Below are 16,270 nucleotides of genomic sequence, written 5' to 3'. Positions count from 1 at the left end.
GTGTCACTGCAGATACAGAACACGCTCGTACGTACTTTTAGCTGAACGAACTCCGGGAGACTTCGTTAGGATATATCAGTATTTGTCTTTGCTCGTCTCGCAAAGGCCAATGTCTCTGACAAGATGTCGTACAAGAGACATTTCTAGTTCGCGGCGCTGCGAACTATTGTCTGATTCGACGCCTCTGATTCTGCACGCGATAAGTCGAAACGTGCAAAATAAAGCAAAAAATATAAAATGCGTAATAATTCCAAGAACAATTAGATTGTCACATTACGACGATTGTTGAAGCATTCGATTTATCCTTTCACAAATGTTTAGCTTCCATAACTTATTCATGGGTAGCAAAACATTTCCTTTTTCGTACAAACAAAACGCGAGTGTCTCGAGTCAGTCGAGTCTCGAGATCTTCTATCTTAGAGATTAGAAAATTCTTGAAAAATATTTCTACGGAGGCAATCCACTGAGATATTGGTTCTTGGCTTTACGCAGCATACAGCTTGCTCGAGGGCACAAAGTCGTATGAGAAGTAAATTTCCGGAGAGGCATAATTCAAGTGCTGCGCTGCGACAACATCTTGTCAAAAAATTGCCATTCTCCGTAAGAAACAAAATATATTAAAAAAAATACGACCTACAACTTTTTTATTATATAATATAAACCGCTCGCCGTATTAAACTTTTTCACGCTTACCAAAAATTAAAAACACGCGCTTATTTTCGGAATAACTTGCAGCTCGCGGAAGAGATTAATTGCGCCCCTAAAATTCGGGGGCGCACGCGAGCACTGCGTTAATTAGATCGACATTTTAGCACTTAGCGAGAATTAATGGCAAAAACTAGTTTCATTAATACGATAGGTTAATCGTGACGTATAACAGATTATTATTGATCTAATTTACGTCCGCCGAGATTACATCGCGTCAATCTAGCGATTTACGAAATTATAATATATGTTACACGTACGCGTTTATACACCATGAAAATGAAATGATCGCATCCGGCAATTATGCGCAGTTAGTTTACTCTAACGACAATTGATTTATATTATAGCGTTAGTTTACTAACACGGAGAATTGACGTGTAATAATATCAATTCTAACGCGCTTAAACTGCAATCGTGATGAATCACGATCGTCTCGTTGAAATGATCGTTTCGTTTCGTTGCAGCGCGCCTGTGCCAGAATGCAAACCCGAAAACAGATCAGCGCGGGGTCCTGGAGGACGTCCAGCCCCGCTCTTACGATCCCGAACTTTGCCAGCGATTGTCGCGCCTGGCCTCAGCATACTTCAAGCTCAAATCGAGGCTCGTTATGGTGAGTATTGGGAAACCTAAAATCATTTTCTTCTCTTTCTCTCGCGAATGTCTTATATCTTTCGTTACAAATATCGCCATTATCGTCGTTTAGATCCATTTCTTACAATGTTTCCTTTGCCTTTGCAACAGTCGTTGCCTGCAGCCTCTCCACTTCGCGTTTCAAGTACGCAGTTATCTCGAAATGCCCTTCTTTTATCTTTTCATTGCTGGTAATACGCTTTTGATGCGCGAATACGATATTACTTCTTACCGTTGTTCTCTTTCTTTCTCTCTCTCTCTGTCTATCGTATTGTTCTTTACTTACTGCCCTCTATCAACGCAGATGCGATAGCGCAGTAAACGAATGTGTGTAAAGAGTCTAGTAAAATAAATTAGATAACAATCATCACGTTGAAGCCATATGTAAATACGAGTATAGTTAAATTCTCTGCATGCTGTTGATGCATTATTTATCATTGTACGCATATCTATTAGATTTGAAAGGCCGTAAGTAAGTTTCTTGATTTAATCTATGTGATCTTAAATCCGTACGAGAGTAGAGACGTTACTCGCCAAGAATACGCGAAAATGGCAACTCTCACATTTAATCATAGTCATCTTTCGCTCGCATTCAGCGGTAACAACGGGGATATCGGTCATTCCGCCCTCCATGGACAATACGGCTTGCGCGAAGCGCGGAAGCACAGCTTCCCATTGTACGAAGCTTCTTACGCCGAGAATATCCTTTACGGACGACACGATAGGTAAGGCACCGAGAATTTATTGAATAACTCGTAGAATGGACTCTTAGGTTTATGTTAGAGTTTTCAGCCTTCTTTTCAAAAACTGATGTTCTTATACGCTACCGTTATGTCTTCGCTGCTCACCTTCTCTTAAGCGCTTTTCTCAGCTTTGTAACTAATTTTTCTCTTTATGCATGCGACTCATTTAGATAATAGTCTAATAGTAGAATTGTCGATTTTTCAACCAAGTTCTTTTGTGACAGGAAATTAATTAGATCTCTAATAATATCACTGTAATATATCATCTCTCATTAATGTGTCATGCAGAATGCAAAGTCGTTTCAATGATAAAATGATTATTATTACTGTTATCGAGAGCTTCTGAATGTGCAAAACAAGAATAATATAATGTTTCAAACAGGCATATTTTCTTGAAAATTGATTAATCTTTCATTACTAACAATTCATTATTCAGTACAAGTATTCTTTTGGTTCTTGCACAATTTTTACATGTCCAACTTAGTGTAAACTCAAACACACCGTTTTTGTTTAGCATTTTTACGTTTTTGACGTTAGAATTGAATGTCTCGTCGTTTAAAACCACTTGTTCACGAGATCACTCGCGAAAGCGTAAAATAAATTTGGTTTCTCTTCTGAAAAAAAAAAAACACTTCTTAATTCTGCAAACCAAATTGTTCAATGTCGAGAAATTATATTGCAAATCTGCCGCTCTCCAGCGAGCAATGTTTACTTAATATGCTGGAATAGTCGATATAAAGTGATGAGGACGGAGGTCTTTCGCCGGTATTAAACTCCCGTGGCGACCGAGAAACCGTTGATTGCATGTTTGCGATTCTTCATATTGGTCCTCCTCTGTGACAGAGCGCCGCGTTTCCGACTCCGGTCCGGTGGGCAGAGAACTCTCCAAGGAGCACTCGGCGAGAAGCGGCAGGCTGAGCACCTCCAGCATCGGCGGCTCGCAGCCTCTCAACCGGCTCGCGCGGCTCTTGAACCAACGGCCCAGCTTCACGCCGAGTGATGAAATTCCACGACGGCTCTCATGGGAGAGGTATGTCGCCGAAACGAACCGTGCGCTCCTCCCAGCAATACGCCGTGTTTTCACTTATGCGAAAATCAAGTCGTCTTGCATTCCTCGCAATCGGCGACCCGACCTAACGCGACCCGGCATCGTAAAAGCGGAATAACTTCGTACTCCGGCGAGCGAAATATTTCTTGCACGCGGGATCCGGTCGCTGTGTGAAAAAAATTTGGATCGGAAGGTAGTCCGCAAGGATCGCCGTGAAGGATCGTCGAGCCATCGACGCAGAGAGATATCAGAATCAATAGAATACGAAATTAGACGGGGAAACCGATAGACACAAACGTTAGCGCGGCGAAACTGCTTAATCATTGCACTCGGCACATTTGCTTTGCAAAGTGTTCTCCGACTGGACTGGAACTGAACTTTGGATTTGCCCTTCGAATCGGTCGGATGAAATCGCTGGGGGACTCGCCGTTTGATTCTTCATCGGAACTACGCCGGCGGGCGGGAAACAACCGCATTATTTTTTTTTATAAGCTTCTAACCTAGAAATTCGCGAAACATGTTACGGCCGACCTTTAGAGATCTTCTCGATGTCCGCTATGTTCACTTTATCACGCCGTCTTCATCCAATATTGATCCACTCCGTTAAGACGCTCTTATTTTTTACGTGACTTGCGATGTAATCGAACATTATTCTGCGCGGCTGAAAAAAATATTACCCGGGACACATCGCGCGAGTGAACAATGCGCGCGAATCGCGTGCGGTGAACTTTTTCGGAAAAAATTGCGATACTTTCGGACACAGTCGTGGTTTCCACAAAATATCGTTCGTTATTGTCTTCTCCGGCGAAGAGATAGCGCAAACATCGAGTTTCCCGTTGACGCTGACGAGCGGAGCGTGGATCAATTTTCTAATTCGCGATAGCATTGTGAATGTGTGTTCATTGATCGTGTCGATGAATAGCACTTTGATAAATCCCCTACACGGTTTGCCCGTTGTATAGGCCGTTCCACGTAAAGTGGAAAGCAATTTTGCTGAATACGTTCCTATTTCGAAAACACAAATCCAATTTCCAGGACGGAGTGCTGATTGTTCCAGAGATACCGTCGTCGGGACGTTTGGCGAAAGGCCGCGTTTTCGGCAGGATCCGCGTTATTATTATGCGCGAGAGTGTCTTGACTTACGAAAATTGGCCCCGGGATTAAAATACGAATGTCACGAAGTTATTGCGCGGAGTGGCGGTTTCAGCTGCGTTCGCGAGGGTGAGTCAAGGCCGAGGATTTCAGCCGCTCACAATGGAAGTAATAAGCTTCATTTAATTCCACGCTTGTCTTCCGACAGAAAGAAGATTCTCGCTGTGGAATTAAGCACAATTGACCTAAGCTATCTCGTTATCGTTTCTTATAGTATCTTATCTCTTATCGTCGACGCTACTCGCCCAACTTCGATCTCTCTTTCAAGTATAAATTCTTATCTCAAATTAAACACGAGAGCGATTATTTTACGAAGATTGTTCGACTCACGTCGCGAATTTGATTGAGAACTTTTCGCCTGCAGATTTTTCAAAGTATCAACTTCATCGATGCAAACGTGGTTTAATCTCTGTTATTTATATTAATTTACACTTTACGTTTATATTTATTTGCTGCTCGCGCAATAGCGCAAAACACTTTAATGTTATAATCGAGGCTGAGTGGTGGAGTAAAGTTGGTGTTAGATGAAAAGATACAACGACATTGAAACTTGGGTGTACGGCGTACATGGGATATTCTACTCCGAGTCATCTGGGACGTCTTCATTAGACTATAAACGCGTATGTGCCCTCGGCGATATTAAATTACCGTCACCTCGATGGTGGCAGCTCGACGAGGAAACGCTTAAAACGGGGAAAAGCACCCTGGGCGTGCATCGATAATTTGCGCGAACCGCACCCACGAAAATGCATCGATCTTTGCCACGTAACGCTTCGCACGATCGCAATTTGGCGCGCACACTTTTTCAACCGTGCATCGCAAACCTTTGAAATGTGATAAAATATACGTAGAAAAAAAAACACACACACACGCAATCAAAATTGCTATAAATCTCGACAGGATCTTTAATTTGTTAAAGGCTGGGCGCAAGTCCTATCAGAAAGAAGATCTGATATATGATAAGTACTTTTTTGCCACAATCCCCCATTAGAGATACAATCAGATAATATTAATTGGCAGGCGAGATTATAGCACGACGAGCTCCTGCCTACCAAGGAGCAATTCGATCGATAGCATGGCGGAATGGGGGTTGACAGGAGGAATAGGAACTGTCAGCGGAAACAACAGCGTGAGTGCTGGCAGCAGTTATGGCCTATTTGTCGAACCACCACCCAGAAGAAGTCCAAGCCCATTGTTGGGAGCGAGAGGCGACAGACTGAGCATAGTGTCACCCAATATTGGCAGAAGAGTGAAAGGACATAGAGCAGTTGTAGGTAAGTCATTGTGTCACACACACATATATATACACACACACACTGATCATTATTTTAATTCGTCGCCGAAAAAAAACTTAATTTTCGGTAACTTTTTGCGTTTAAGATAAATATCCCTCTTCTTCTCGCCTTAAAGTGTAAATTGCTATATTTAAAGTTTCTAATTAAAGCTGCGAGCAAAGATTAATAGGAAGGTTAATTAATGAATTGGATGGCAGCGTCTAATCAAAAGAGAACTGCTGGCAGCCGGCGCAATTTTCTGTAAATTATTAAGCAGGAGCGCGATTTTATGACAGAACTGCAACGTCGGGAATTAAGTTAGTAAGAGAGATCGCTCGAGCATAATATACGAAATATCCGCTCGATATATCTGCCTCTTAGAATGTACTTAAATGTACCTTAGTAAGATCTACTAAGAGAGATTCTCCTCTTTATTCGAACAAGCAGTAAATAAATTTATTTGCGAGGAACGACTCGAGAAGTATTAATGCCGTGCTGCTGCGCGCGATAACTATGTCCTGAAAATCGAGTCCTATCGAAGTGAAATAATTACGTTTATAATTACAATATACGTGAAACATATTTCTTTGAGTTCTACTGAATCTTTAATGGTGAACCTTGGCTTTACTCCATTAAGCCGAACAAGTTCCACCATACTGAGTTACGCGAGACCCGTTCCAGCAGATTTGAATGATTGATTAATCTATATCCGCGCGGAGTTTACAACTTTCGTGGCTAATCGAGTTCAAGCGGTTACGAATCTTCATCGCTTGTAATTTAATACATGACCAAAGTTGCAACTTCCCGATAATCGTGCGTAATAACGCCGGCTAACAGCAAAAGTTGTAAGTCTCCATTAGATATCCACCGGCTGAATGCAGTTTCATCATGCATCAGTTTAGCGCACATTCGCTGCAATTAATATTTCGTATTTCTATATTTATTTTATGTACAAAGCTAATATGTAGTTTTGCTAATACGTACATCGCGGCAACCAAAATATCTTAACATAAACAATTCAAAGTGCGCGCATGTCTAAGTATTTAAGTGTCGTTACTGTTAATCGAAAATCCCAGACTATTTTATTGACTGATTCATTTATTGTATAAGCTATTATATAAAATTTATTTTTTTCATCATTTAAAAATGCTGTGAAATACTTAGAAATGTAAAGAGTAAGTCTTCGACATGACGTGGGAATATCTAGACATGACGTGCACACTGTGCATTACTAAATTGATGCAACTTTATGTGTTCACCGGTGTACGTATGAATAATCCGAGAATATACTCTATGAAATACGAGCGAAGGTTTAAAATACATATAAAATGAAAAACTTTATGACATATCGTCTACGAGACAAGGTATGTTTTATGATGCTGCAAATGTTACTTTTTTAATACTTATCCATAAAAGTGACTGCAATATAGATTAAATTTCCTTTAGCAGTTGCCGCGTGAAAGAAACTTGACCCGTTTAAAAGTCTTTACTTGCAAACTTTACAAAGTTTTAGAGGTGAATTTTGATTTTCCTTTTCATCTTTATTATTAGTGATAGTAAGCTCGCAAAATATAGCACTCGTGCAAACTTTGCGTCGAATAATTGAAATAAATGTCAATATTACGAGAAAAAGTCGTAAACGCGAGCGTAAGAACGTGTTTTCTTTCCGCACAATGATTCCGCCAAATATTCAATCTTTCCCCTTTTTTTGGAGAATAATACTAACGCTTTAACGAGACAAGTTCGTTTGTAACTTTATTGTTCATGATAAAATGCTTCTCAAAAACATTCCACTCGAGGGATAAACTCGCGATAGAAAGTTTTGAGCCATTGGGGACCACGGCGGCTTAAAGTTAAATTGCAGGAACGGCATTGTTCGGGATTCTGAATGCTCATTCGACTGATAACGTCTGTCATATTCGTAATTGCTGAATTAATCCCTAATTTTATCGTTTTTAATATATTTTTTTCATAAATTACATCGAAAGAGGAATAAGATAGAAAATCTTACGTTCGCGATAGAATATCTGCAATCTTTCATTATTAAACATTTCAATATAAGTCATTTATATGGTATCTTTATGACTAAATTATAACTTTTAATTGCAATAAAACGGGATCCCACAATACGTGGCAAGATTTAAAAATGAAAAAAACATCTGATTTTGTAGAACAATTATTGCCGTCGACTTTTCGATCACAATATTAATACAAATCAGAACGGTAGAAGATTGTCCCCGTCTTCTACCGTTTTTTGAGACTTAAAGCATAGTAAATAATGTGTGTGTAAGGAAAAAATCTAAAATAATCGGTAATCGGTTTCAGCGAAGTGACACTCGAAAGTACAATATTCGATAGAGTTGGCACAGCCTGCGGAGTGATGTTTCCGAGCGCAGCTTTGTACGCGCGACGCTCGCCTGCGCCTGAAAGTGACGAAACCAGAACCTTAGGCGAGGTTCTGTACCTGTCTGGACAGGTAACTTCTCAGCCAATCGTCTCTTGCGTTTTGTCTACGTCCTTCCGATGAAAGAAGGCGAATGGGCGTCGTGCGAGTGGCACGTCTGAGCGACCTGCACAGTTTGCGGCGATCGCATCCGCGAGTTCCCACCGAGATAGATTGACGACGGTGAACAAAGAACCAGTTATCATGCGCGATAGAGAGCACGCGTGTTCCACGCGATCGCATTTCGATTTCTCTGAATCGCGATTAGGAATCGCCAGCACCGATTAACTTGGCTTCAAAGACCTTTCACATTGTTCTTCCTCTCATCTCCTTAGATTTTACATTATAATTCAGCGAACAATCATTCGTTGTTGTATAAGAAAAGCGTTTTGTGATAACGATCAGTGATAACTTAGCATAAGTAGAGTCATCATTCTTAGAAATCAGTTGCTTCGTGACGAATTGATCACAGTGATATAGTGAGTGAGAAACAATGCAATTAGCTGAAAGCAGCTTAATCAGTAATCAAAAAGTCAATGATTATATGTCAACTACGTAACGACACGCCGCACTTTTTACTAATGAGAAAAGGAAAGCTGGATAAAGTCTGAGGGATCGAATATTACGATAACTTGTGAGCTCTGTTTAATCATGCTGAGGTCTTCCGAATGACACTTGATAGTGCGACAGCGCAGTGCTCCGAAGGAATCATCGAACGGGTTAACGCCCGCGAACATCATCGATATTATTAAATTTTCATGAGCGATCGAGGGTTACTATGCTGTGTTTCGAGAAACATCGAGATTCTCGCGAGATTCGTTCACGGCGGGGCCGCGCCGTCGTCCGACGAGGATGAACGAGGACGGAGGACTCTGAGGGACACGAGCACGGGAGGTGGAGGACCTCGCAGGCCGCATCACGAATGCATCGTCGCGCGGTGTAAACCGGTTTCTGCATTCGGTGCAACGACGTGCGACGGCGCCGCGCCGGTGAGTTTTAACGAAGAGCCCTTAGTCGGACGACGAAATGCTCGATCCGATTACTCTCGGCGAATTACGAGCGGCAGTGTCGAGAAGCGCGATTGAATTTCATCGTTCGTCCACTCGCTCGAAAATGTCGGCCGCTTCGAAAACCGATTTCAATCTTAGAGCGACTTGGAACTCTTTTATCTTCGTGCGCGCGATCGCGCATACATCATCGCGCACTGTAATTTGTTATCAATAAAAGTATCGCAAAATTGACGATAAGAGATTTATGAACGGCGGACTCGTAACGTCCCGTAACTTCGGCGTTAGATCGAGCCGCGTGAAAAAAGCGAAAAATAAATGGCCAATTCGAGTTTCATAACTTCCGATCGATTACGCAAGACATATCTCTCGTCCCTAGAGACGATTTGCTTTCACTTTCACGGAGGGTCCGCTCCCGTCACCTCTACTCTGGAGAAAAGTAGAAGACGGATGTCGGCGGTTCCGCCCGTCGTTCGCTCCCTCGAGTGTTATTGCGATGAAGGAATTTAAACGGACATGGCGCGATGAGCTTTAAGCAAACCGAAGGAAGGTGATTCTTACGATATATTGATATGTGAGCCGAGTGAAAGCAACTGGTATACAAACTGCATCTAAATGGCAGAGGCAATTATGCATGAGGCGATCCTTTTGCAGCTTGGAGTGCAATTGTACCAACACTCGCCGCTGTTTGACCTATTAATGGCCAAATTCTTATTAATTTTTAAATATCGAAGCTGCGCGTTTTTCATGTTTTGATGCAGAAATTAATAGATTATTTACCTAATGTGTTTAACCAGTATATTACTTGTAATGTAATAACTAAACCGATAATTTGATAATTATACATTATCCATTTAATTAACGATAAAATCTTGGGAATATTAAATTTAATTAAATGGGAGATGATATATCTATCTGTTATTAGTAAATGAATTAAAAAACATTTATCCATCTTCCATGATGCAAGCCAATATATTAATCACTCAGATATTAATCGCTGACAACGATAATCCAGTTATTTTATAATAGCATTATTTCCCATTGATCTGTATAGGATTGAACTTTGCCAAAATGTCGTTTCAATGCCGATCTTTGGATGAAAACAGCAATTACCGCCAAGTTATAAACCTTAATATTATGCATCGATTGCAAAGACCACAACCATAAGATTAGATTATGTAAATGTGTTGAGCGCGACCATCGAAGAATCATGATCGCAAGTGACAGGCAGAAATGAGATTTTCCTCGGTTTTCCTTGAAATTAGTTTTTTCATTACCCAACGTACATTGAATTATAAAAATTATTATGCACCGCACATTCTTCGATTTTTTTTTTCATACTTAATTAAATCTTTAATTAAATTCTTTCCGATTCTAAAAAGGAGAGTGTTTGGAGGATGTGGAAAGCAGTTACGCGCTTTAATATTTATTTTTTTACAAAATTTTATGTCACGTAACGCTTTTCAAACTTTATAGTTATAAATCTTTCCTTTCCGCTTTCCCTGCCTCTCCTTTTCTCATAAATTTATGTCGTGTCGCTCTATTTCAACCAGGTTGGGCTGGATTACTGAGAATCCAGGAATGATCTTCACGCATGGCGAACCTCTTTTATTCCGCACTGTCAGCGATGCGGAGCAAGGAAGCATAATAAAAAGGGCAAAGAACCAACAGCCTCTCTTCCTACCGTCAGTCAATATCATAGTACTTCGTAATTTTTGTCAAGCTCAGATTTTTCAGAGAGCGGTTTTTTTCTCAGCTAAATTTCGATATATGCAGCGCCGGAGATTTGCTTCTTAATTTATTCGCTCTCGTACGCTCGCACGAAAGATCGTAATCTACGCGATTTCTTACTACTCTGGACAGGTTTAAGACGCTCAGAAATCATGAGGACTCCCGATTGTTCCCCCTTTCGTAATTGTCCTACTTCCGCTCTTTTCAAATTCTGCATGAAATTACGAGCGTACTGAAAGTTTCCGTTACGAGTTTGTTCGCTGTTCACCCTTCTGCCCGCCATCCATCCCGTGTGAGAAAAACGCTCCGGAAAAGGGCGGCACCTGCGATGCGGGTATCAAATGCAACGGGTGTCTCGAAAAATTTCGCAAAATTGCTCTCAAATAGTAAGGTGATAGCCGCGTAATTGCTTTCACTTTCAGCTGATGCAATAGAAAAGGTCAAAATTATATTTATAAGAGAGAAAAATGATAGTGAATTTTTTTCATACACAGCGTAATATCGTTTAGACAGTAGACAAGTTCTTATAGGTTAAACCACTAACATACTTCTACTTTTATAAAGCTCGAGAAAATTTCTGCGGAAGCATGTTGCAATAAGCACAGCACACAGCGGATAATAATGCGTGTTTTGTATTATTTTTGTTCCGTCGACATAAAAGTTCTTAATAAAATCTCAGCGTGAAGGGATAATTATTATTGCAAAGTTATACGGATAGTTCTCTCAAATTACACACGCGCTAACCGTATAATGATTACGGTACAATAATGTAGGAGAAACTGGTTTTCATAATAACGGTAATAACGTTGAATTTATATATATCGCGTCTTTTTTAGAATTAAATACGTTTAACTGATTATTTCAGATAAATTCGTTTTACATTCTCTTAATAAATTCTACGTTCTCTCAATAAGAAATAATATTCTCGCTTCTTCTTATTTCGATAAAATCGAAGGGTTTTACAAGCAAGAAATATGAAACTCGCACACGCGCCTTCTCCACATCTCTGATATTAAAATGTTATATATTAAAAATGATTATATTTATTTTGTTTACACTCTCTTGAAACCGAATTTATGTTATAAATATTTTAAAAATAGTAAAAACACATTCAAACAAAATCATGAAATTTATTTAACAAAATTTTATTAATTAAATTTCATATATATTTTTGATTAATGCAACATTAAAAATAGAAAACATTTTTTAGTTAAAAAATGCATAGAAAAACATTGCAAAAATATTTTTCTGCCTTAATACAATAATAGTTAATGATTATATCACATTTAAAAAGCATTCCAAGACTCAAATATTTTAAATGCAATACTTTATATGCAATGCCACTCAACATCTCTTGAAATCTATCAGACTTATAATACGGCCCTGAGCTTAACGAAATTCGAACTCACCTGCCCTGATGTCATGCTCGGACGCTTAACAGCACACCACATCTGTTACGAGTCTTCCTTTCAGTCTGTGTCCTTCCTTTACATCGCGAGGACCTGCGCAAAGAGCAACGCATTTTTAAAAGAACGCGTCTTACATTTATTTTGCAAAGTTCGTAATTGAAAATCGTAATTTACTAAGATAAAAAATGTTTAAGGTTTTTTTTTATAAATAAAAAAAAATCCTTGTACAAGGTTGCGATATATATATACACGTATTAATTGACGAAATATCATTTCATGTAGTTAATCGACTTTGATATTTTCCTTTGACGACGCCAGTGATGGAAAAGCTCCATCTCATTTTTGTGGTTTTCCACGACGCTTTCCAGTGTTCTCGGCGTAACGTGAAATTGCATCGCTGCGCTGCAAATCGATAACGAAATTACATTCCGCTTCGTTAAAGTCAAAGTTACTTTCAATCGGACGTGATGATAAAGTCACGATAGAAACACAGTGAATCGGTTAGAATGTATACGTGCGATCGGAACTTAGTAATAACGCGCTTATAATAGCCTTTGTGCAAATGTAATATCTCAACGAAGTATGGTGGCATATATTATTCGCGCAACGTGATTTTGACGTCTAACGAAGAATTACACAATGTAACGAGCAATTTTGATTGACGTCTTCAGTGAACTTTCAGTGATCAATAAATTAAAATTGCCTTACCGCTATGATTTCCGTACGCTATCATCGGAGTGAATGGAGTGTTAATGGAATGAAATGTTAACAACGTATACACGATAAACGGTAAAAACGTTTGTGACATAGTTAATGTACTATCGGGGAAGTTAAATAATTAAATTCGCTGATCTATGATCCAATTTCACACTGTTATCATCGAATGGGCGTTTCGCTCTCTGGACACAATGGAATAAATAAAAAACAACTCCACGCACGAATAGGATTTTAAAAATTTTACAAGGTAAATGAAATATAAAATACCGATTCGCGTGCAATTTTTCAACTAGCATTTATTCCATTAAAATTGCAAAATCCTATTTATTTTTATTTTATTAAATATCATATGTCTTCAGCGGCATCGCAACACAATACACCCACATACATATCATATCGTACTTATCGGAATTATTGATTCGGCTCATATATAAAATCTGCATAGCTGCCGGAGAGATTGACAAGTGAGAAATCGATATTAAATAAAAAAAAACTCTTCGCAAATGCATGCTCAAAAAACCCGTGGTGACATTGTCATGGCTGAAATTTAAATGCATTTAATAAAGTACGCAAAGACAAATAGGGTGACACGCCCGGAGCGTGAAAAATGATCATTTTTTGCGATGTTACGATGTCTATTTGTTCCCGGTGCAATTAGTCGCGTTGAATCCAATTATCCATTTCTCCAAACAAGCGAGGAGCAGTATCAATGCTTTTCAATCGGGCGAGGATATTTATTTAACCGACTTTCGTCAAAATTTATTAAAATAAAAAAAAAATTATACAGCACATTCCACTGAAAAGCTGCAGGACGTATTTTAATATGCTAATTAACAACCATGTTTCACAATGAAATATGTTACTATTTCCTTTGCAGTATTACATTGATTTCAAATCCTTTCAATATATGTATAATATAGCCGTACTTGTAGATTAATATTGAAACACTTGTTAATAAGCATCTCTTTTTCGCATTATATAAATGATATATAACATACAAAACCCACGCGAATATCAGCGGTACGAAGCAAATTTGTGTGTTTGCTTCGCTATTTTGCTAACATTATGTTTCAAAGCTGGTGATAAACCCATCTCGGGTTAGATAGCGTCCGTTTGAAAATTGCTTCCACATCTACCAGATATAGAATGAAATAGACGTTCGTGAAATGTCAGCGGTCGGAAAAATTTATCGCGTACGACATCGCGTAGTACGATGATAAATTGCAGCGTGTAATTGATAACGCAGTTATTAAATTACGAATGAATATCAAGCGATGCGTTAAATCACACTCAGCGCCGCTTCGCCGAGTCTTCATAGAATTTCATTCCAAAGAACCTTTCTAGTTTCAATATCCAATGTTTCACAAACTCCTTTTCTCTCTCCTTTTCCTCGAATTATTTATAAAATAACATAATTTACTGTGTAATGTTAATGACAATATGACCGATCGGTGACTCAGTAAAATCCCTACATTCTGGATTCTCGATATATCTCGATTATCGACTGACTGCCTATTCGCGTGCGCCTCCGCATTTATTTTCTCAATTTTGCGATGCGTCACTCGTTGTACCTGACAGATCAAGTTTGCATCGCTGGATTCAGTATAGGATCTAATGTCTATGCCTCGACACGTGCGCGCGACACATATCAGTCCTTTTGTACAGGACGGTACAACGGCCGATATGCACGCGATGCAGTTTCGAACGGCGAGCAGAAACACGAAAATGCGGCAGTTCATGCAAAAACGCGACGTATGTCGTCTAAAATAGCAGAATTTAGTAACTTGTCAAGAAATACTCTTTGACACATTGCGATACACCTGATTCGTTTGGTCTTATTAGCATCCCTTCTTCTCGTTTGCTCAGTTATTCAAACTCAAATGGATTAAGTATATGTTATTTCGTTAAATTATAAACAACAATTTGTTTTTCCGCAAGTTTATCGAGCCTGACCATAAAATGATAATAAAAAATGATAATATTTTAGTTAGTAATTAATTCGGTACGCGAATTTTGTACACAAAGGCTTCGGTAAAACAGCATATGTTTATTATAATTCACCGATGATAAAATATATTTTACCTTTACTCTTAACATCATCAATGTTTGTATAAACAGTAATAACTAAACGCATCCGCGCATAAAGTGAAACTTGGAAACCAAACAGATCTGTTACGATTCGCACCTGATTACGATAAAATTGTCATGTCCATTGGTTAACAGTCGTGCATGATGAATATTTGCGGTCCATTTAGCAAACAAATTCACCATTTTCAAACTACGTCAGCACATTTGATTTATTAATTTCGCGTTAAATTTCGATATCAGAGCAATAACAACATTATGTTAAAATGGCAAACCCGATTGGTTGTTTCGCCATTGTAGAACTACATTGATTAAAATGCGAGAATGAGCAAAACAATTTCGAACATTGCAAAAATGAATAATTTTCCGCATTTCTCTCACTGCAAATATTTTCATTATCTACAAATGAAAACTGTTTTCGGTCATGGAGCGAATAATTCTGCAGAATCTCTGTTTGAAGATGAGGTTCACGCCACGGTCATTTCCTACGGAATTCAAAATGAGGCATCTGCATACTTTGCAATGAAGAACTATGGGCTTGTACAGTCTGCGGTAGCGACTGCATTAATGCAAAATGACGACGACGTAAGAACCATCACCGTCGGATAGCGGAACACGAAAACCTCGAAGAAGAAAATGCATTATCCTCTTATCTCTTTTCTCAAGAGATCTTTCTTCGCCGCTCCTTATCTCCCTCCATTCCGTATATCCCCTGGGAACGAGCGCGTAGTCCACTTTGGTTTCATAGGACGAATACTATTCCGGAGAGGAACTTTTTTTTCGTTAAAGAGATTGCTCCAACTTACTGCCGAAACACCCCGGGAGGCGATATGTTAGCTCGAAAATACGTTCGTGCATACGCGAAGTATTTTTCAAAATCGAAAACTGACGTTTTTGCTATTTTTATCGTGCGTTTTTTCTTTTTTTTTGAGAATTAAATCTCATTTTTCAATTTTCCAGAGAAAATATAATTTAAAAATTTTCTCTCGGAAAATCTCTTTCATTTTCTCAGTTATGGTATTGTTAATCATAATACACAATCATACTATCCGGGAAATGTTACGCAAACACGCTTGTTGCGGGTAAATTCGTGATTATTTAAGATACTATCCAAATATAGTTGCCAATATGTGATGTACACATTTTCCACACGGGTTAGTCTGAAACCAAATCTCGTCGAAGCACAGCTGTAACTTTTACACGAAATATATTTTTCTGTAAAAACTCTACGAAACACAATTGAGAAGTAAAAGAGCCACATACACACACAGTCAAATCTAGAAACTTTTTAAAACCGCGCGCGCGCGCGCGCGCGCGCGAGCAGAT

General features: G+C 39.1%; 1 protein-coding gene across 7 annotated transcripts in view; it reads left to right on the top strand.

The window, feature by feature from the left end:
* The window catches only part of wake (wide awake), a 73,979-nt gene that overhangs the window by 33,046 nt on the left and 24,663 nt on the right, over positions 1–16,270 (top strand). For 4 of the 7 annotated variants that reach the window (XM_067351908.1, XM_012374754.2, XM_067351907.1 and 1 more), the window contains 4 exons: positions 1,170–1,315; positions 1,932–2,060; positions 2,922–3,108; positions 5,299–5,552. In XM_067351908.1, the coding sequence (XP_067208009.1) occupies positions 1,170–1,315; positions 1,932–2,060; positions 2,922–3,108; positions 5,299–5,552 (716 nt within the window). Of the gene's footprint in view, positions 1–1,169; positions 1,316–1,931; positions 2,061–2,921; positions 3,109–5,298; positions 5,553–7,907; positions 8,985–12,379; positions 13,107–16,270 lie in introns of those variants that run through there. The other 3 variants (XM_012374755.2, XM_067351909.1, XM_067351910.1) reach the window with 3 other exon arrangements.

This window comes from Linepithema humile, chromosome 3, assembly GCF_040581485.1.
Source record: "Linepithema humile isolate Giens D197 chromosome 3, Lhum_UNIL_v1.0, whole genome shotgun sequence".
NCBI lineage: Eukaryota > Metazoa > Arthropoda > Insecta > Hymenoptera > Formicidae > Linepithema > Linepithema humile.
Note: the sequence above shows the minus strand (reverse complement) of the source record. Positions and strands in the feature narration are given on the sequence as shown.